Below are 23621 nucleotides of genomic sequence, written 5' to 3'. Positions count from 1 at the left end.
GGAAAGTCTAACCAACAAATGCTTTCGGTGGGACTGGTTATAGACCTAAAAGTGAACTGCTGTGTTTAATTACAAATTACAGGAGTATCAGAAATAAAAGAGATGAAATGATTTCACTGACTGAGTTCATTTGCCCCAAAATTGTTGGAATAAATAAAACATGGTTGAATGAAGATAATATCCTAATGAGAATAGAAATGGAAGTGTACAGTGATTTTCATGAGGATAGAAAGGACAAGAAGGGTAGAGGAGAGTGCTGCTCATTGATGATAGCATTCACATAAGGTAGACATGAAAGAGGGAAATAGTGGCAATGGTTTTGAGGCAGTGTGGTGTGGTATGAGGTGGAGGTTGACAGGAAGACATTTAGTTGGATGTTGCTATATGTCAGAAAATGTGGAGGGTGGTGATGAAATGTATAAGCAGCTTTGGTTTGTGAATAAGGAAAGGGTGCTTATTATGGTCGTATAGATTGGAATGAAGAGAGAGTATTTGGGAATATGAAACATGAATTTCTTGAGAGACAACTATCTCAGGCAGAATGTAAAGGAGTGCATACAAAAATTGAGAGTTTTAAATCTGATAATTTCATCAGAAGATGTAATTGTGAGGTTTTGCACTTCCCTCCAGTTAGTGAGAGTAATCAAGAAGTGATAACATGGGTTGTGGCAAGCCATATAAAGACGTCTGTAAGGAAAGGATATATATGGAACTACAAGGCTGGTGATTATGTCAAGATTAGGAGACAGCTTGGAGCTATAGCATGGAATGAGGAGTTGAGAGGTATGGAAAATAAATGCTGCTTGGGAACTGACAAAGAAATACATAACAGCATCAATGTGTGAATGTATTCTGAAAGTCAAAAGGCTGAATAAGGTAAGTGTAAAATTGATGAATGAGGGGATTAAGTATGAAATCTTGAGGAAAAAAGCACTTTGAAGGCAGCACAACATGAATAATGGCAATAATCACTTGCATGAAAGTATAAAGAGCAGGACAGGAAAGTGACTTAGTTGGTAAGGACAACAAAAATGAAGTACATGTAGAAATTAGCAAATCAGGTAAAGAAAAAACATAGAGCTTTCTTAGATATGTGACAAGTAGAAGAAAGAACAATTATGGTAAGATGCTGCTAATGAATGAAAGTGGGATATTAGTGACTGCTACAGATGACATAGTCGAGATGTTCGGTGATCAATTCATCAGGGTGTTTTTTCATTCTCAGTGTGAAATCAGAAGCTTAAGTATAGAGAATAAAATGAGAGAAGACTTAATGATGAGCAAGCAAAAGGTATATGACGAGTTAAATAAGCTAGATGTCAATAAGGCAATAGGACTTGATGACATATCACCACATGTCTTAAGGATCTTGGCCTATCTGCTTAACAAGTCTTGCAAGAGCACAAGTCCCAAAGGAGTGGAAGGAAGACAAAATTGTTAGACTACACAAAGGTGGAGATAAAGCTAAGGCAACAAATTAGAGGCTGATCTGTATATCTGGAGTTGTAGTTAAGATACTAGAAAGAGTGGTGAGTAGGACACAAAAATGGTTGAAAACAGTGATATTCTTTGTGCTTATCAGCATGGGTATGTTAAAGGTATGTCATGTGTTTTACACACTTGCTATGTACTATAACAAGGTGACTAATGTTTTGGACAAGGGAGATGCATATACAGTGGCATACTTCGATTTTGCAAAGGCTTTTGATAGATTAGTTGGTCACTAAACAGATGAGATTTGATGATAAACTAGTGAGTTGGATATTTAAATGGCTATCAGATAGGTATTGGCAAATTGTGAATTGGGAGACACTATCTTGAAAGAGGAAAGTCACTAGTGGTGTGCTGCAGGGGTCAGTTTTGGGACCATTGTTATTTAATTTATATATTGAGGATAGTGCAATAGGTTTAACTGGTGATATACAACTGTTTTCTGATGATGCAAAACTGGGCAGAGTGATGAGGAATCAAGCAATGTTGTGGCCTTACAGGAGGACTTGAAGAGATTGTACGAGTGGGCAACAGTATGGAATTGTCAATTCAATGTTGCCAAATGTAAGATTCTGAAATTTGGTAGGCAACAATGGGATGCAAATTATACACTTGGCAGGGAAATTTTGGAGGAAGTTGAGCAGATAAGAGATCTTGGAGTGGTGGTGAGACAAAGATCTGAATTTCAGAGGTCACACTGCACATATGAAGACGCATCGGATTATGGCAATGTTGTGGAGGACCTTAACTTGTAGAGATAAAAACGTTCTAATTCCCTTATATAAAGCCTTGATCAGGCCTCATTTGGATTATTGTGCACAGATTTGGTCTTCTGGTTTTCATGTTGATCAGGATATGTTGGAAAGGGTGCAGAGAAGACTGACTAAGGTTGTAACTGGTCTTTGGGATGTTGGATATCCATTCTCTTCCTCATTGTGAATGAAGGGATATGATTGAGAAGACATTTAAGTTGGTAAAGGGTCATTACCAGGTTAATGTGGAACAAATTTTTTGTAGAATGAGGCAAGGGGGAGTTGAACAAGGGGCCATGCATGGAAGTTGTATAAGAAGGGTGTGAGCAGGCATAAGGAAAAGGTTCTTTACATAGTGACTGGTTGGTGAGTGTAATGCATGGTATGATGAGCTTTGTGTACAACAGTGTTTGCCTCAAATGATGAGTCTTTTCACCCAATGAAGATCTGGTGTTAATAATAGTAATAATAATAATGAACTCTCAAAATACCTATCTAATCTTCTTTTGCATCTACAGGAAACTGTTTTTCATAAAAAATTCAATAGATTTTAAGTATAAAATTTCAGGATTATCCTTACAACCCATAGATCTAGTAAATTTTAATGTGGTCTTACTTTTACTGAATTACTTCATAATCATTTTCCATTCATATTGTAAAATTATTCGACTGTCATTAATTCAAAATTAATGTTTATTTCGGCTGGCAGAACAAATTATACAAATAGATAAAAGGAACAGCTATAGGGTCTCCAATTTCCCCAACTTTAGCTAAGTACTTTATGGAATATTTTGAACAACATATTCTGGATATTTTCTCACCTAAACAATCATTTTGGTACAGATATGTTGTTGATGATTTTGCTGTGTTGAACTCCTCGTCTGATCATGAATTTCTTGAAAACATCAATTCAATAAACCTAAGAATCACATTTACGCTGGAAGTAGAAGATAACAATTGTTTTCCTTTTCTGGATGCTATCATTCTACGTCAACTAAATGGTAGTTTATGGTTCTCAGTATATAGAAAACCAACTCATAATACATTGATTCTAACTCACATCATCACACTTGTCAGAAATGTGTAGTCAAATCTCTAATAGATAGAGCTAATAAAATGTTTGACAGATTATTTTTTAAACAAAAAACTCTATTATCAGAGCTAATTTGATCTCTAATAGTTATAATGCAAAAACTATCAATAAAATAATCAATAATTATGGCCATTGTCTTAACCCACCTGAAGAAGAAGTTACCAGAATTTCTTCGACTGATTGACTTACAAGTCTCTTTTTCATCCGGTTCATAAACTTAATACCTTCCTTATCTCTCCTGCTCTTGCAGCTTATGTTATTATGGATAAACTGGTCATTCTGCACAAATTTGTCTTCAAAAACATGGATATATGTCACTTAAAGAAACCAATAAATCTGGTTTAGCAACCCATGCATTATCTACAAAACACAGATTCAGTAGAACAAAACCAAATTATAAGTTATTTCCTTCAGGAAAGATTGTACAAAGAAAGCTATGAAGCAGCACACATTCACAATCCAAACCTTAACAAAAATTATTGCCTTCTATTTGTATACAATTCAATTTGTATACTAATTGCATTTGTATACAAACATAGCAGCTCCTTCCTGGATCTATAGCAAGTTTCACTGATACCACTAATTACATGCGACTTCTCCATACTTTCCTCAAGCCCTTTTTTTCCTTACTCATCCCAGAACTTTCTTCAGATCTGTTTTCCCTACATCTCAGATCATACCCTTCCCTTTTTGTCTACACATACATTCACATCCTCTTGGAGCATCAACTTTTCTCATACTGTGTTCCCCTGTCCACCCTGAGTCTCCCTGTTTCCCTGCACACCTGTTCTCTCATTCTCTACAGTCACGTTAACCGCTTCATTCATAAGCAGCACCTCAATCACTCCTTCCTTACTCTCCTACTCATTCACATCACCTGTTACTTGCTCAGATTCATTCACTGCACTCTCACTCCATTTGTTCATTCTACTCCCACAAAATCATTCAAATGCAGTTCATTACTCTTAACAGTTTAATTCTTCCTCCAAACTCATTCCACACATTAAAACTCCTTTCTCTTCACACATTTCTGCTAACATATCATTCATAATTCTTGCTCTACACGTCATGGTCATACCTGGGCAATACACTGACTACCTTTCCTATCACACTATTATCTTTTATCCTTCTCTACAACATCCTTATATCTAATCTTACATTCCCCTTGTTCACAGTCAAGTCAAGTCATTTGTCCCTACTACCAGTACCAACTCTTTTGCTTGTTACTCCTCATATCCAACACCTCAATCACTCTATTCATTTTACCTCTCGAGAAACAAACCTTGTGCATTTCTTGTTTACAACACCTCTAATAATTGAATCACCATACAACGCCACTCACAGGTGTTTTGTTCCCTTTTTTCATACCGACATGATTTATTTTCGTCTTCTTCACTCTTCCATATGTATAGCCAATTCTCTTCATTTCACTATGCATCTGCCCCCTCATTTTCACCAACTCAGCTTTCGAATTTTGCATCCTTTTTTGTGCTATCATTCACTCTCGCTATTTTATCACCAGTCTCACACACACACACTTGTTCGCCACCAACCCCACTCTCCACTGTGCTGTTAATTGCACTCTGTTTTTCAACGTCATTATTGTCCACTTTATTGTTACCCCTTGAAAAGTAATATTGTCCAATACACAGATGACACAATCATAGTGTCAATCCATAATGATGCACACACACAGCCAACATAAACATGCAACACAATATTATCTGGTGACTATCCTGGTTAACCAATAACAAACTCTGAAAAACAAAGCTAATGATATTCAAAAACCCACAGATCCAACCCAAAGGCACCAAGTAACTCGCTATCCAACATATACAAGGCATCAACCCTATTCATACCACAACTGTCACACAGGTCAACATAACACAATACCTTAGACTTCGTTTCAATGCCAATCTAAATTGGAATAGTCATATAAACTATCTGCACAACAACAGCAGGCAAACTAGGTTAAGTAAAAGGTTCCTACATATATATAAGAACACATCTATAAGGCATTATGCAAAAACAGCTCAAGGCATGCAAATATATACACTGTGCCCAGAATACAAACTAAGCAGATAAAACTTTTGCAATATATAGTTGTTAAAAATTGATTTTCTGGGAACAAAGGGAAGATGGCAAACTCATATGGGCCACAATGAGAGAGCACAAACTATATGCCAGCCTGGCTGGCCGAGTGGTTAGCGTATCCGCTCTCCAGTCAAAAGGCTGGGGGTTCAAATTCCGCCGTGGGCATGGATGTTTGTGATTGTCTGTGAAAGTACTAGTGGTGGTGGTCAGCGGTAGATGGCGTTGGTGTTAGATGATGAAGATTGGCGGAGTAGTGAGACAGAGTTGTAGAGTAGATGCTCTCCCTCGATGAGTCTTTGGACTCTCTGGAGGTGTGATGTAATAATAAATAATAATAATAACAACATAAGGTAAAACACTACTTCGATACTAATAGAATAACTAGAACAGCATATAAGATAATAAGGCTGCAGTCAACAAACTACATCACATATAAATCCTATATACCCTATTTTTATGTGCATAAGACACGTTCAATATTTCAAACATCTCCACTGTCTAATCATACACTCAGTGGGATGAGGTCCAACAGTTCAACTTCTCTCTGAAGCTTTATTTCCATCGTCTTTTGCATAATTGATTACTTTTAACTTGAATTTTGAAGAATATGACAATTGTTTTTTATTTTCGGACATTTTTATGAGCTAGTGCTCAAAATATTGCTAATGCATTAACTTACGACAAGTTGCAGATGTATGAATGCTTTCAGAGTTCTGATTGGTTTATTCAGAATCAGCTGTTAATGACGTCAATTGACAGAGTTAACAAAGGCTAGTAATTGGCGGAAGCCTGTTCATGGAGACAAGGTACCGGCGGTTTCGTCATGGCAACTGCAGGTCTCTCAACTGGTTAACCCCGTATATAAGACAACCTCCAATTTTTGGTCTAAAAATTTTAGAAAAAAGTATTGTCTTTACACGGAAAAATACGGTGTGTGTGTGTATACCATAACAATCACATGGAAAAGCCACCCTGGAGTTTTTACATAATCAACAAACCACTATCTTGGAACCTATAGAGATGAAAAGAGTGTTATACAGATATTATATTAACATGGAATATTAGATGGAAATTACTCCATATAAGAATAATGAAGTTTTCTCAAGTACCAGCATAATGATAAGCATGCCCTGTCCAATGCTTCACATGTTCAAAAAGATTAATTGTGAGCACAAATGGATGAATGTGTGCGCACTGCCTTCCATGTGCTAAACCAGAAATTATATATACATTATATATAAAGAGTTAGGCCAACATCTAACATGTTATACCATCACCATCAAATTCCTTATATGTACCCTCAGAGGTGCAGGAGGGTACAGTACATTATGATAATAGTTCATGAAAAGTTTACATCATTACTAACTTCCTATTAGCAATTTACCTCCAATTAATCTGCTATCTGTCAGAACTCCAATATTGCTGTGTTATATTTTGATTTTCTAAAGCACTTATTATACTTAGATTACATCTTTTTCCTGTCATCCTGGCAAAAAGAAAAAAAAAAAACCTGTTTTGCTAACCATCCTCTCCCATTCTGTTTAAGTGACCATACCACCTGAGATAAGCTCTACTCTCATATTCCTGAATGCTAACAATGTTGAGTTCCATCTTAATATCCTCGTTTTTAATAACTGTCATTGATGCCATTTGTTCATTCATCTCTCTTAGAACTTATATCTGTGGTCTCTGGTCTTTGATCATGCATTTTATTTCAAACCCAGCCCAGATCCATAAGTTAAAGCTGGTTTGAATACCATATTGTATACAGTAGTTTTTCATGTTTTGACTAATTTCTCTCTTATTAATATAAATTTATGCAGTTACTTCCTACCATACAAGCTTTACTAATTCTGTTGTCTATTTCCATATAGTTTGCCATCTTCGCTAAAAACTGTGCCTAAATAGCGGATATTTCATAAATAGCTGATAAGTTAATAATTTCACAGTCTTTATTTTTATTGCTGATTTTCACACAAAATTTATTACAGTAGTTATTCAATTTAGTTAGGGAAATCTGCAGACCCATACTGGATTTATTTAGGAATATAGCATCGTGGAGACAATATGCACTCGTCTCACCCTGATTTAACTTCGAACTACTTCCCTGTACCTCCTTCAATTTTACCTGCTGACTTACAACTCAAATAAGGACTGTATTACTCAACATAATGTCTCATTAAAACTTTATTACCATGGCATTCTGAACAGTAGTTATTCAATTTTACAGCTTTTTTCTTGGCGCTGCCCCGGGTGCGGCACCAAGAAAAAATTGTTGTTCACTTCACCCCTCTTTTATTATTCGTCATTCTGCCGCTAAATGACGAATAATAAAAAGGGTGAAGTGAACAACAATATAGTTTTATTGCTTCTGCCTTTGAACATTCTAACGCTATTTGTTGGTTTTTTTAAGTCTCCATTTGATTTCAATCATTTTTACTTACTTCTTCAATTTTAATTTGTTTTGTATGGATAATTTAAAAATATATATTTATTCAATTAATTTAAGTCTGCCTGCGGAACACCTGTCCCATCGTCGCAGACCACAGGTTGAGAAACACTGCTCTATAATATTGAATGCCTAATCTTTATTTAATGACATCTAGAGGTCAGAGTTTGACAAACACGAGCATATATTTCTACTATAACAGGTCATTAAGGGAAAAAAAAACTATTGCATATTTATATTTTTAATTGCCTGTTCTACAATTGTGCCTATTAAAATAGATACCAAGTGACAGCTTATTTTCATCACTCACATGAAACCATCATCACCACCAATGACACTAACTGCTGGTGGGAAAAAATGTCACTACACCATGCTTGATTTTCAGATAACTTTTGCAGTTTATTTAATCATTTATTCACTCATGGTATACACTACTTAGTTTTTTCAACCTTTTGTAGATGGAGGTTGCCATAAATAGAATACTGAAAATAATCAGTTTTTTTTGTCAATTCTACTTGAAAAAAGTTGGTTACCTATAGCACATTTAGTACTGCTGGTAAGAAAGGATCAGATACTTTGGGAATCCAACTCTAGAGAAAAAATATGAAACTTCTTTGAGTAACTTCAAATCTCCAGTATGCAGGGTTTTGATCTCATGCTGACAATGAAATTAATCTACCACTTAAAGACATTCACAACAATCCATGCTTTCAGTGGGATTTGAACCCATAACCTGATGGTTGGATATCAATTTAGCCAACCAGACCACAAGTTATTGATCCAAATCATTTTCAAGCTGCTTCAAGACTCATATTCATAGCAATGGATTCACACTACACAAGACCAAAATCATCTACCACCATTCTGAAAAAATTTGTGTCAGTGAGATTCAAAATCATAGCCTGTTGGTTAGAAAGACCATGTAAACTAACATTTTCAAGCCAAAAGGAATATATTTTTCTATATAAGTAGAAATAAATTAAATCTACTTACCATACAATTCCCTGAGCACCTGAACCAATAGGCTTCAAATTTTGATACCGTTTTAAAATAGTAAACTTTGTATCCCCTACTTCAACTGTGTAAAACATGCTGGAATGTTTGCTCATCCTGGTTTTGAAATCTGAAATATAAGATATCTGGAAATTTCCGAAGTGTAATCGCATTAGGGTCTTAGCATTGGAAGAAGAAAGATGCAACAGCAAGGTAAAGAGAATTAGTAAAAGACTTTTTTTAGCCCACTAATGGGGAGTTGGAAGTAATCTTCACTGTCCTGGAACTTGAAACAGCATTCTTCAGACTAGAAGGAAAGAAAAATACACAATTAGATATCAGTTTCCAGAAATAAACAAAGTACTTCAGTACAATAACATTTTAACCAAAATCAGCATAGTACATTCATTTTTATATTCTTTATACCTTCTACTTATATAAAGAGGTATGTTGGAGGAGGGGGGCTACATTGTATTGTATCACTTTAGGGAACCTTATGAGAGGTCAATATGCTCCAAATATATCAATCTCAGATAAGCAAAGTGCATTATCTTATACTGTGCAACATTAAATCGACAATCATTGTCCGTTCCTCAACTGCCAATTTAATTAAGTCATCCTGCAAGATATCTATATTGATTTATCAACTATTGTCCCCAGTTTTGCATCATCAGCAAATAAATTAATATCCCCCCCTCAAATCTTCTGCTATATCATTAATGAGCAGTGGTTGGAGCAAGTTTTTCCACTTGGTTATACTATAAATTAAAGCTACCAAGAAATTATATAATTGGTTTAATCCTTTATGAGCAAACAAAGTTTGCACCTGAAGAATTTTCAGGACTGAGGCAACTCGTATATAGAAGCTAATGACTTCACCTCACTTGCCTCAGTATCCTATAATGCAAAACACATATCCTTACGGTTATGTATAATGCTATGCATTATGGGAGGATCACTACCCAGACCAGTTCTGACCCTTATTGAGGTCTCATCAGTGGGAGCCAGATCCAGGGGTGACACTATGGTTGCAGTAATGCTGAAGTCATACTTCAGCCTTAGTATCACCCCTGGATCTCGCTCCCACTGATAAAACCCCAATAAAGGTCAAAACTGGTCTGGGTAGTGACCCTCCCATAATGCATAGCATTATACATACCTGTAAGCAGTAGCGAATTCTCCATGCTTGCTGTGCAAGCTCATTAATTGAGAACAGAAGATGTCTTAAGCTTGCGGGACAATAATTGAGCTTTGCGTTGTGTATCGAAGGCCGATGCTTGCTCATCTAGTCAAAGCTACCTTGGCTTGGTCAGTTGTAGGAGCTTCCAGGTCCTAGCTGCAGCACTGTGATTTCATGCATGCACATAGCCATTTCCGCTCCCTTCTTAAACACAGGCCATACACAGTCAAAGTAGCTTTAGCCAGTGAGCTTCAGCCGGCCTTTACAAGTGTGCGTGTTGCTTGGGAAAATTAAGTTACAACCAACTTTTTATGACGATGTTATTGGCCAGTTCATAAAGAAGAACTGTAGGGTAGAACTTGTATTCAAGGAGCTAAATTGAAAAAGATAGAATATCATTTGTAAAATAAATGTTGTATTTGTATGATTAAATGTACATAAATTTCTAAATATATAGTTTTAAATGGTCAGTAATTCATTATTCCACTAATCAGACTTCAATCACACCTCTCACTCCCTGAATGATAACAAGAGCAAGCGTGAATTTCAAGACCAGCATTTGCCTCTGCCTGTAAGGATATGTGTTTTGCATTATGGGATACTCAGTAATCAAAAAATATCAATAATTAAAGATACCAAATCTTTAATTTATAGTATTTACAATTTGTACATCTCTATCATATCACCCCTCTTCCTCCTATCCTAGTAATATGATTGCCTTTTATAATAAAATGAAAACAGCAGTTGATGAGAGAAAGGCATATTCTGCCCCCTTTTTTTTTTTTTTTTTTTTTTATTGTAAAAAGGCATTTGACAGGATACCACATGATAAGCTGATATTTAAATTGCACCACATGGGTTTAGATGTCAGGTTATGAATTGGATTCAGAATTGGCTATCTGATAGGTATCAGAGAGTTATGTATGGTGGGACAATGTCCAAAAGGCAGAAGGTTACAAGTGGGGTCCCACAGACCTCAGTACTGAGATCTGGGGATCTGTATCGTTTAACCTTTATATCAATGACACTGTCAGTGGATTGCAGGGGGATATTCAGTTGTTTGCAAATGATGTGAAGCTGGGAAGGGTTATATGTAATAGTGCAGATGTGGTAGACCTGCAAGAGGATTTGAATAAACTGGACAGATGGGCAAATGAATGTGGATGTCAGTTTAATGCAGCAAAATGTAAAGTCTCGAAGTTCGGGATACATTAATGGGAGGCTGCATACTCTGTTGGAGGAACTGCACTGGAGGAAGTAGGGGAGGCAAGGGATCTGGGGGGGGGATTGATAAAAAAAATCAGCTAATGCCTTTTTATTCCCGTATATAGGGAGTAGGCAAGGCTGTTTAGCCCTATCTAACTTTTGGAGACTGAGTGGGCAGTTCAATCTCCACTGGAAGCCAATCAGAGATAGCTGGCCCAAGGCTATCACTAATTAAGCAGCACGCAGTGAAGAGAGACGGCTCAACAAGTGCCACCATCTCATGGTCCCTAACCCTATCACAATATATTTAATGTCTAAAATAATGTAGGTTCTATGGTCGATTTTCTTGAGTTTACGGGATGAAAAACCCGCTTGCCTGTGTCAGAGATCGACTAACTCGGGAACCGGTCGAAAAAAGGCTTAAAAAAATTTCCGTTAGTTGACAATTAGATTCGAAACAAAGTCTTCCTTCGTGTAGTCACGTGCCGTAGTGGAAATTTAGTGGAAATTTGTAGAGTGATAGCACTCCTTACCCATCACATTTGTCACTTTACCATAAGATGCAAGCAGGTTGTTAAAGCAAGCCTTACCCATTACAAACTCTTGCTAACCATTGCAGAAAATCCTAAATCTGTCAACCCCATTATTACAATTCTGTTAACAGGGTGGGGGCATTTATCCTAAGTGCTAGAATAACAGGGACACAAAATTAAGGGCAGGGTTGAGCAGTCAGAGGCCAAATACTAGAAATGAATTAACATTGCATGAAAAAAAAAAAAAAAAATTGCACACAATATAATGTAGATACAATTAGCCAAAAATACATGTTATAATACTGTTGCACCTGCTTGGACACTGCAAAAGCATTTGAGAGACTGACATATGAGAAGGTGCACAAAGTGGGGAAGGAGATAAATAATAGGTCAGATGTAGTTATCATTATCATCTAGAATGGTAACCAGTAATATGCAAGTAAAGCACAACAAGGTTCAGTTCTTGGTCCTCACTATTAACCCAGTGTTAGTAAGGTGGGATGTCACAGACCCCAAAGATTTTAAATTGACTATAACTTTTTAACAACCATGGCAATGAGTCATGTCTCAGTATAGCTCCCCCCCTCCTGTAACCAGGTACTCAACATCATAGACGACAGGCTGTTGTGCACAAGCAAGTTTAGTGTGCTGGGGTCCATCAGACCACACATTACCAAACGTGTGACTATATTTACTTCCGAAACATAAGTTCTTTTCATGTATATTCTACTAAAATATTATTATTCTGCTGTGTCTTCTATATTTTTACATACCAACTATAAGCAAATACGTCTTCCTAAATATTTAGAGGGTATTTTGAGAATAATATCTTTTTTTTTTTTTACCAGATGAGTTAAGAGCAGGAAGAACAGAGGGAACCAACTTACGTCAACTTATAGATGACGCTAAAAATAAAAATGTCTAATTAGTTTAATTAGTATTACTGGATAATAAAAATTTCATTTAGTGGATCTGCGTTTTTATTCTGTAAAATTACAGTACACTTAAACAATACGTAATCTGATATTGATTAAAAAGATATGGATTTCTATAATAACTACATTATTTGGGTGGGTCCCCACCTTACTACTTTTGTTACATTTTTCCACTTCACCAGTGCTGATTTAATTAATTTGTTAATAATATTTCATGCAGAATAACAGGGATTATTCAGTTGTTAAGTGATAATGCAAAGTTGGGTAATATCATGAGGCATGATGCTGATGTTAACTCCCTTCAGGAAGATTTAAATACTTTTAGTTTGGATAAATGATTGTGGCTGTAACTTTAATGCTAAGATGCAAAGGTACAGAAGTATGTAATGTAACAATGGAACCATGCATCATCGAAGTGGTCATAACCAAGCTGGTTTATAAGGTTTAAAATTTTCTTAAGTCACCATAAATAACTAATTCACTTTTTCCCTCTTATTTCCAAGCCTCCATGGAGTAATGAGATTTATCAGAGCCTAAACTCTCTACATAGACAATATATATCACACCTTGTCTTGAACAAATTCTGTGTTCAAGGCAAGGCATGCTGGATGGAAGTGCACCATCCTGGCAATGCATTCTACTCTATGCAAAAAAAATTACTTTTCATTACATATGACATTATCCTGGATTGACCTCTCATTACTCCACAGTCCATCATCCTCTCCAATAATTACAATATCTGACAGGTTCCTATCATCAACTTACATCTCAATCATATCAATCTCAATAATCTCAACCCCTCCCTCTCATTTGTCATGCTGTGCAGAACATAATCCCTCTGCCTTTGTATTCAACATTCCACAGGTCACCCATCCTCTGTACTTTTTCTGTTTCCATATAATCTAGATATCCAAATGACAAGTTTCACTCACTCACTCACACACACACACCTGTAGCCTGCATAGCTTAGTGGAAGTGACATTTGTATCCACAGTACTAGGCCACTCAGAGAAAGACCTAAGGTCAATTCTAATTGCCAACTATTAGAACTTTTTTCCAGCCTTTCTTTGACTAGTTCCCAAATCAGTCAATCTGTGGCATGGGCAAGTGGAATTTTTTCTCTTGGAAATTTAGGTTTTTTTGTCCCTTAAACTCGAGAAAATTGACCGTAGAACCCACACTAAAAAACAACAAATACAGTGTTAGGATTAGGGATCACGAGATTGCAATACTTGTCAGCTGTCTCTGGATGCCATCTATAATTAATGATGATCTTGGAACAACTATTTCTGAATGGCTACTGGTGGAGACTGAACTTCTCTCACAGTCTTTAGTTAAACTGGGCTAAAATGGTCTCACTTACTCCCTAAAGGGGAATATAAGTCATTAGTATATAGCATATATATATATATATATATATATATATAAGTAATAAAAAAAAATCCTTAGCCCATCCACAGTACTAATGCACTATAGCTTTTCATGCATGGAAGTTATATAAAAAAAAAAAACATTAGTTCTTTAAGCTTCTAACTGTGAACTCCAAGGTGTCATATGAAAAAGAGGAATGAGATGGATGTGAGGAAGGGAGTGAGTGAAAATACAGTGTTGTGGGGGTATTCCAGAAAATATGGAGAAATCTAAGAGAAAGCCATAAACCATGACATGCAATGAATGACCGGAAGGGAAGAAGGCAGACAGTGGGATGTTGGTCTGTTGAGCAGCATCTGCACCACAACACAAGCATACTTCTTTCGCGACTAAATTGTGTTGTTCTTCATTTTTGAATTTCCTTTGAATTCAGTGCCCATGTTTCACAGCCATATGTCAACATAGGAAGAATACATTGGTTAAAAACTTTTCTCTTCAGGCATAATGGTAATTGGGTTTTAAATATTGACTGTAATTTTCTAAATGCTTTCCACTCGAGCATCACACATCTTAATTTCATCCATGATATTTTGTTCCATTGATCTCTTGTCCTAAGTATATATATAATGATCTACATGAGTTTTTCTCTGAATCTTATCATGTCCAAAGGTTGGTGTAAATTAAGAGACTGACTGTGCATTAAGAGTGGTAAAATCCATACTGCTGGTCACTGATTAGCTGGTGGACCTCCAAGTGGCAGAAGTTGGCTGTTAACCTTCCCCATAATTTTTGAGATAGATGAAGCAAAAGCAATTCAACAATAGTTTGCTAGCTGACATTTATTATTATTTTTATTTTATTTTATTTTTGGAGGGGTGCTTAAGGGTCAAAGCTGTATAACTGAGAGGAGACCTCCGCATAGCCTTTAAAGGAATGCGGAGAACCAACCAGGGCTTCTGACCTAATGTCCACTCCTCACCTTCTTGTGGTGCACCCTGTTAGATATCTACCTGGATGCTGAATGAACGAGGACAGGTTGGCAATTTGGAATTTAGGTGACCAAACTGTATTCTTATTAGCTTAAACCGCAATATAAAATGATGGTAGAAAATGACAGAATTTCATACCGGCTAGGGTAGTGATTCTTAACCGGTGTTCCTGGAAGTTACGAAAGGAAACTGTCAGCAAGAGGGTGAGGAGTGGTTGAACCGTGGAATGCATTGCCTGATGGAGTGGTGAGAGCAAGAACGGTTGAGTTTAAGGAGTGGTATGATAGACTGTGTTTCTTAGGAAGGACCTCCCACGATGAGTCTTTTGACTCCATGGAGGCCTGAATAATAATAATAATAATAATATAATAATAATTAACCGGTGTTCCCCAGAACACTTGTGTTTTGCGAACTGGTTACAAGTGTTCCACCGGTGAAAGATGTCATATGACATAGTTTTGAGTGTTGGCTATTCTGATCCCAACAACTGAAGACTTCTATGAGCGTTGACTTCTAAACCAATATCCTGATAGGCTCCATTAAAGGATCTGTTACCCTTGCAAAGAAAATAAACCCAAATATTATATCTACGCACTGTGTTTTGTATACAGAGAATCTCTAGTTTCAAAAACATTACTGGCAATATTAAAATTGTACTAGACCAAGTTGTAAATATGGTAAATTACATCAAGTCAAGACCTTTAAAAGCATGCTTTTTTTAAAAAATAAAACTTTGCATATCTATGGAAGCAAGTATGAAGCTTTGCTTTTGCATACTGAAATAAGATGGTTTTCCAGGGATAAAGTGCTATTCCGAATTTTAGAACTTAAGAATGAATTATTGGTCTTTTTTCAAAATGAAGGCACAGATGCTTTTGTAAAATGTCTTCAAGATGATATTTGGTGTGCTAAAATGACATATTCAGCCGATATTTTTAATTACTTAAATAGCGTTAATACAAGTATCCATTTTGACATTCATTGACAAATTGTCATCTTTTCAGAAAAAAATCTCTCTTTGGAAAAACCGCATATCAGAAAAAAAAATACGTAGATATGTTTCCTTCGCTCCATAAAAATGTCAAGGGAACTATTTCAGTTATAACAGAACATTTAACAAAATATTGAAAGAAAAGATTTCAAGTTATTTTCCTTCCTTAAATACACACAGTTATGACTGGATACGAAATCCATTTGGCACAGTAAATACATCGAGTTGTGAATTTTCGTTCAATAAGAAGAAAACAACTAGTTGCCTTGTCAACGGATTGTACTCTAATAATGAAATTCTCTGAAATAACTCTTGAGGAATTTTGGATTTTTGTCCAAGCCGAATACCCAGCTCTCTCCACAAGGGCACTAAAAATTTTGTGAAAGTTTTCAACATCATATTTGTGTGAGCTCGGTTTCTTAATATTAACCAATATAAAAACTACAAAGCGTGAAACACTTACCAATATAGATAAAGATATGAAGGTAGCTATATCACATATTAGTCTAATATCACATATTAGACCTGATATTGCTGAAATCTGCAAAAGCCGACAAGCTCAAGCATCGCATTAAAATGTTCCATTTTTATAAAAGGCAAGATCATGCATATTTTTATTGTTAGTTTTATGATCCTAATGCTTTCAGTGTTCCCCAAATTTTTCTTATAATCAAAAGTGTTCCGTGACTTCGAAAAGGTTAAGAACCACTGGACTAGGGTGTCGCCCGATTAAACAAGGTCCCCGTTGTTTTTGCCAGAGTGAACAGCGAAAAGTCAGCTACCGGAACACACCTCAACTCAACATCAGAGTTCAAGATCGGTACTATCAACATATGAAGTCTGAATGGCAAAGAAATGGAGCTAGCTGAGGAACTGGATCAGTACCAGATCAACATAATAGGGATGACTGAAACAAAGACAAAAACTAGCGAGATCTTTCTGAGCAATAAATACAAAATGTTATATTCAGGCAATGCCAATCAAGGAAAAGCAGAAATAGCTATAGCATTCAACACTAAATATGAGGCTAATCTTCTTCAATGGCAGGCAATTTCAAGTAGCGCAATGTGGGCAAATATCAGAATGGGGAACTGAACAATGAGACTTATTTGTGCCTATGGTCCCACAGAAGGTTCTACTAAGGTAGAAGTGGAGGAATTTTTTTGAGGCTTTAGAGAAAGCAACTGACACAATGAAAAATTAAGTTGGTCCTTGTTGGAGATCTTAGTAGCAGAGTAGGAAATGATTGTCAGACATACAAAAATATTTTGGAAAAATTTGGAGAAAAGGGCAAAGCTAATAATAATGGCAAATATCTGTTGGATTTCTACACAGGACATGGACTGGTTATTACTAACACAATGTTCCAACATAAAAATGTGCACAAATTCACATGGAGAAAAGAGGCAAGGAAAAGTCTCATTGACTATGTTATTATTGATGTTTTCTTCCTGGTGCAGGACACTAGAGTGTACAGAGGATTTGAAATTGGAAGTGTTCACCATTTAGTATTGAGCAGGATACAATTGAATTTCATATTGAAAAGAAGAACACGTAAGAAAATTTTAAAGCAAATAAAAGTTGAGCAGCTCTTAGATGTTAACCGCACACTAAAATACACAAACATTATTGAAGAAAAAATGAAAAAGTTTGAGAACAGGAACCAAACCTTGGAGATTCAGTGGCAAGCCCTGATGAAGAAAAAATGAAAAAGTTTGAGAACCGGAACCAAACCTTGGAGATTCAGTGGCAAGTCCTGAAGAAAACATTGATTGATTCAGCCAGAGAGGCATGTGGTGAGGTTGTATGCAAGGATAGAAAAATCAGAACAACTCCATGGTGGACACAGGAAGTTAAAGAGGCAGTGAAGGAAAAGAAGAAAGCATATCAGACATCCCTTGCAAATAAGTCAGCTTGTGTTCTTAGAGAATACAGGAACAAATGTAAGAAAGCTAAACACTGTGTAAAACTAGCTAAAAAAAAGTCATGGGAAGACTTTGGTAAGAACATAGAAAATAAATATAAAGAATGTGACAAGATATTCTGGGGATTGTTAAAGAATCTCAGAAATGGATTAAAGAGTGCTGTAAAAGGAATTAGACATGATAACGGTGGCATGAAAACTGGAAAAAAAGATATCCTTGAAGTGTGGAGTAATTACTTCGAAAAATTGCTAAATGAAACAAGTGACAGCACAGTGGTAAAAAACACTGAACCAGGCATGCAATCAGGAATACATATCCATACCTGAAATATAAAAAAAAAAAAAAAAAAGCCATCAAAAAAGCCTGAAATGTGAAAAGTCAGCTAGAGTAGATTCGACCAGAAATGCTCAAGAATGGAGGTATAAATTATAAGTCTTACAGTGGCTGCACTGCATAGTTCAGAAGGCCTGGACAGAGGGATGAATTCCAGATGATTGGAATAGAGCTCTCATAGTACCCATATATAAAAAGGGAAATAAAGCTGAATATGAGAATTACAGAGGTATTCCTCTATGCAAGTATACTTGAGAAACAGTTGAGAAGGATTGTGGAAGAGAAGTTAGGTGAAGAACAAGTTGGATTCATGCCAAATAGACACTATCAGGAATCAGATTTCCACTTGACGACAAATAGTTGAGAAATCATGGGAATATAAGAAAGATCTATATTTAAGTTTAATAGATCTGGAAAAGGCATATGACAAGGTGCCAAGAGAGAAGCTATTCAAAACGCTGCAGTTGTAAATATTTAGTTCTAACTGCTGACTAGAAAAAGATGGTTTAATGTTAAACCATCTAGAAATAGATGGTTTAACATCTAGACCATCTATAACGTACATCGTGGATGTATGTTATCCCCTCTGTTATTCATTATCTATATGTATCACATTATGATGGAAAGTTGTATTAAACCTGATATCAAAATTGGAGATGTTAATGTCAGCTTTTGCTTTCTGCAGATGATGTTATACTTCTAAATAAACCTGCTAAAGTCTGCAAGATTCTCCGACTAAATTGAATGACTGTTGCAATAGATATGGTATGAAGGTCAGCAATAAAAAGACAAAGAAAATAGGCAGAAGCATTGAAAATATCAACTGCATTGTGAATGGAGAACCTATAGAACAAGTATAACATTCAGCTATTTGGGCATGATTTTTAGTCAAGATGGTAAATTAAATATGGAAATAGAACACAGAAGCAACAAAGTGGGTATGGTAGGAAGTCGACAGAATAAATTTATATGGAATAAGAGAGAAATTAGTCAAAACACTAAATTAGATGTATACAAGATAGTGTTCAAACCAATTTTAACTTATGGATCTGAGAGCTGGGTCAGAAGTAAAACACTTGACCAAAGACTAGAGACGCGTGGCCAGACTTGTGTTCGTCGAACATGTTGTTTATTTTTTTAACGATATATATTAGAACACAGAAACTAAGTAAATAATTAATTTATTAACTTATTGCTGATATTTCGCTGGTGTTATAACCAGCATCTTCAGAGCACAAAAACACAGTTTGTCACAATACGCGAGACTATAGCATGGTGTAATCAATGGACTAGTTAAACTAGTTAATAATTAATAAATTAATTATTTACTTAGTTTCTGTGTTCTAATATATACCGTTAAAAAAATAAACAACAAAGACTAGAGACCTGATATGAGAGTCCTGAGAAAGATTAGGGGCATGAACAGATGGCATCAATGGCAATATCATATTAAAAATCAGGATATTAGGAAAGAACTTGACATTGTTAGCATTCAGGAATGCATTAGTAGATCTGATCTCAGATGGTATAGTCACTTAAACAGAATATGTGAGGAAAGATTAGCAAATCGAGTGTTCTCTTCCAGGTTGGAAGGAAAAAGACCCAGAGGAAGACCAAGATATAGGTGGATTGATACAGTAAAAAGTGCCTTACAAGATAGAAATATAAGATCTGATAATGTTACAGTCTTGACAGGTAACAGATTGATTTGGAATTTATATTTAATAATAGATGGTTTATTGATGTAAATTTTTCATGTGGTACTATCATATTCTGTACACCCCCTTGAGGGTACATGTCAGGAATATGATTATATTTATTTTTTGGAATGGGCTGAATATAGGCTTATTACCATGCTGTAGTATAGATGTTAATTCTGGAGGACAGGTTTTAAGCACGATAGGAGAAATAATATCAACAAAATTACAGTGTCTAAGCTATTCAGGATCTTCTGATTTCTTTCTGATAAAAGACTAAGGGAGGCATGCAGTGAGCAGTTCTTGGTAATTTGGGCATACTTTGCCATCACATCCACCAAGCCCTGGTCATATAGGAGTTGGTGGATAAGAATGATGGCCAAAAATCAGCCTAGTCTTTGGATAATATTACAAATAATACTATCTAAATGTCAGAGAAGTGAAAATATGGGCAGTCAAAAGTAACACTCAGTAGCTACCCAACGACAAGAAGCCTCTGTTGCTTCACCCCCCCCCACACACACATACTCTATTTATCCTTCTAACCTCAGACTTCTAACCTTCAAACTGATATTGCCAAAACTAACTAACTTATCATCTTCTTTTTTCATTCATTCATTCATTCATTCATTCAACCTACCTGAAGCTCTTTGGAACAGCTTCTCAATAGTTTTTCCCCTCCAACAAATGCAACTTCCAGCTTGTTCTCTTTGTGAAAAACACATTAACAGATTCCATATTTCTCTGCAGTTCATACACAGCACTATTGTGTTATATGTTTTGTGACCTGAAGTGTGTGGAGTTGATTTATATATACATCATGAGACACCCACCATATCAACATATTTATCATATTGAACCTTAAAATCCTTAACACATTTCGTGCAAACACAGCATATTCTGGTAATGAGTTCCATTCACACACAATTCTCCATGCCAAAAAAAAAATCTAATCACACCCTTCTTTCGCTACACCCATAATTATGCAACTTCGGTAAGGGTGCAGTGAAAGGGAACAGGTGTAGGGGAAGAACCAAGGATGGTTTCTTTCCCTCTCAACTTCTACTCTTTTTTATAATCTGCTCTATGTTAATCTAATAAAATACCTCATTAATTTAAACATTTCTATCATATCACTTTTTTACTTCTATCCACTAAATTGTAATTTACATTCCTTTTACCTCTAACCCTGATTCTCGTAGACAGGCTTATACGTTGGTTATGCATTTCTAAATCACTTAGGGAATTGAACAACGTAGATCTGAATATAAATTAAATTATTTATTAAAGTATAATTTAATTTATATTCAGATCTACGTTGTTCAATTCCCTAAGTGATTTAGAAATTTACCTCTAACCAAAGCCAACATTCCAGAGTCCATCGCCTTAATCACTTATCTCTGGAACTTCTCCAAATATTCCACATCACAATGAAAACTAAGTCATTGTAATGTGGAATATTTGTCTGACCAATGCATGAACAGTGGCACAATCACCTCCTTATCCCTGTACTCCTTATCATAGGGGCAATGCGATGTACAATCTCTGCAACACTTGCAATGTGCCCTCTAAACAACAGTCTACTGTAAACCATCACCCCCCACCTCAGACTTCTAATCTCATTCATTTCCTGAAGTGTAGTTCCATCCATACAGTACAAAGCCTTACATCTCTGCACAACAAAATGTAACATTTTCCACTCATTAATATTAAAACTATAATCCCACTCCTTTGTGGAATATTCTGTCAAGAAAGTATATGTGGAACTACACGGCAGGTGATTATGAAAAGAAAATTATGTAAAGATAAAGAAAATAAAGATAAAGAAAATTATGTAAATGTAGAAAGTGTGAATGATAGTATAAATGGTTTCTCAGAGAACAAAAAAGATGAGATAGATGCATTGAGTGAGATCGCGTTGTTGAATAGTGCGATAGAAAGAGCAAAACAGCAGCTAGAGTGCATGAACAAAAGTAGACTGAATGAACCAACCAATAATAAAAGGTATGACAGGAAAAATAGACGTATGAATGTGAACATGAACAAAATGAAGGATAGAGTGCTGTATGGAGACTCGTTAGTACGAGGTGTGTTAGTAGAGGATTTGACAAAATCGTACCAACCTGGTGCGACCATAAAGGACGTAACTGCGTCCATTAGAGAGCAAAATGAAAGGGTGAAAGAAATGATTGTTGTGGCAGGTGCGAATGATTTGAAAGGAGATAAAATGGAAATGATAGAAGACCTGAATGAATTGTTTGAGGTAGCAAAAGAAAAGAGTGAGAGAGTTAGAATGATTAGTCTTTTGCCACGGTATGACAGTGAAATGTTTAAAAGGAGGGCTAAAATTGCAAATGACTTTATGCGTGGGTTATGTATGACGAGTGGTGTGGAATTTGTGGATGTGTGGAGTGAGTTTGATGGGCGAAAGGATCTATATAAGATGGATGGCTTGCATTTGAATGGTTACGGTGTAAGAAGACTTGAGAAAGTGTTGCTGAATGTAGTGGATGTGCAAATTCAGGGAAACTAGATTTGTTAAGGGGGGTGGGGAGTAGAGATACAGTCCTTATGGAGGCAGTTGAATGTAAGAATGAATATAATATGCCAGAGCAAATAAGGACAACAAATCTGAGTGGGATAGTTAATATAAGGCATCAAGGTTGGGGCTAATGGGGGTCTTAAATTCATGTACACTAATACTAGGAGTATTAGGAACAAGAAGGAAGAGTTTTTGGCCATGGTTGGCACTTCCAGACCACAGGTTATAGGTATTAGTGAAACATGGCTGACTGTAGATGATATAACTAGTGGGATTGAATGTGATGGGTATAGTGTGTTCAGGAATGACAGAGAGAATAAAATGGGGGGAGGAGTATTGTTGATGATAGCTGATGAGCTCCAGCCAAGGAGAATAGAAGTTGAATTGCAGGATAGAGAAAAGAGCACATTTGAGGCCATTTGGTGTGAGATTGTGGCTAGCAGAACTAAATATACAATTGGGTGCTGCTATAGACCAGGTGATGGAAAAGATGGTGGTGACAGTATGCACAAGCAAATAGAAGAAATGGGTGGAAGGAGGGTGATTATTATGGGAGATTTCAACTATGGTCGCATTGATTGGAGTGAGGAGAGGACACACGGGAGGAAGGAACTGGATTTTATGTGGTTATTAAGGGATAACTATCTGCGACAGCATGTAATGGAAAATACTAGGGGTCAGAGAGTGCTTGACCTAGTAATTACATCTGAGGATTTGGCTGTAACAAATATGACCACATTGCCACCAATCGGTGAGAGTGATCATAGGGTCTTAACTTGGGAGGTGGCTAAAGGTGTAGAATTTTCAATTAAGACAGGGTACATGTGGAATTATCGGGCTGGAAAGTATGACAAGCTTAGGAGTTTGATTGGTTCAGTGCCATGGCATGTACAACTGCAAGGACTAGAAGTTGATAGTGCATGGGAGGTAGTTAAGAAGTGCTTGCATGAAGCAATGGCTGACTGTATACCTAGAGTCCGAATATTAAATCAAGTAGGGGTTAAATGGATGAATAACACCATTAAGCTTGAGTTGCAAAAAAAGAAA

General features: G+C 36.2%; 1 protein-coding gene across 3 annotated transcripts in view; it reads right to left on the bottom strand.

Moving 5' to 3' along the window:
- Positions 1-23621, bottom strand: part of bsk (mitogen-activated protein kinase dJNK) — a 462799-nt gene that overhangs the window by 303334 nt on the left and 135844 nt on the right. For all 3 annotated transcript variants that reach the window (XM_090404432.1, XM_090404431.1, XM_090404430.1), the window contains exon 2: positions 8873-9179. In XM_090404432.1, coding sequence (XP_090260558.1) covers positions 8873-9045 — 173 coding nt within the window. In that variant the 5' untranslated portion in view covers positions 9046-9179. The remainder of the gene's footprint in view (positions 1-8872; positions 9180-23621) is intronic.

This window comes from Typopeltis vanoorti, chromosome 14 (genome assembly GCF_054136105.1).
Source record: "Typopeltis vanoorti isolate ZY-2024b chromosome 14, IOZ_Tvanoo_1.0, whole genome shotgun sequence".
NCBI classification, from domain to species: Eukaryota; Metazoa; Arthropoda; class Arachnida; order Uropygi; family Thelyphonidae; genus Typopeltis; species Typopeltis vanoorti.
The sequence above is the reverse complement of the archived record's forward strand: the minus strand, read 5'-3'. Positions and strand labels throughout refer to the sequence as shown.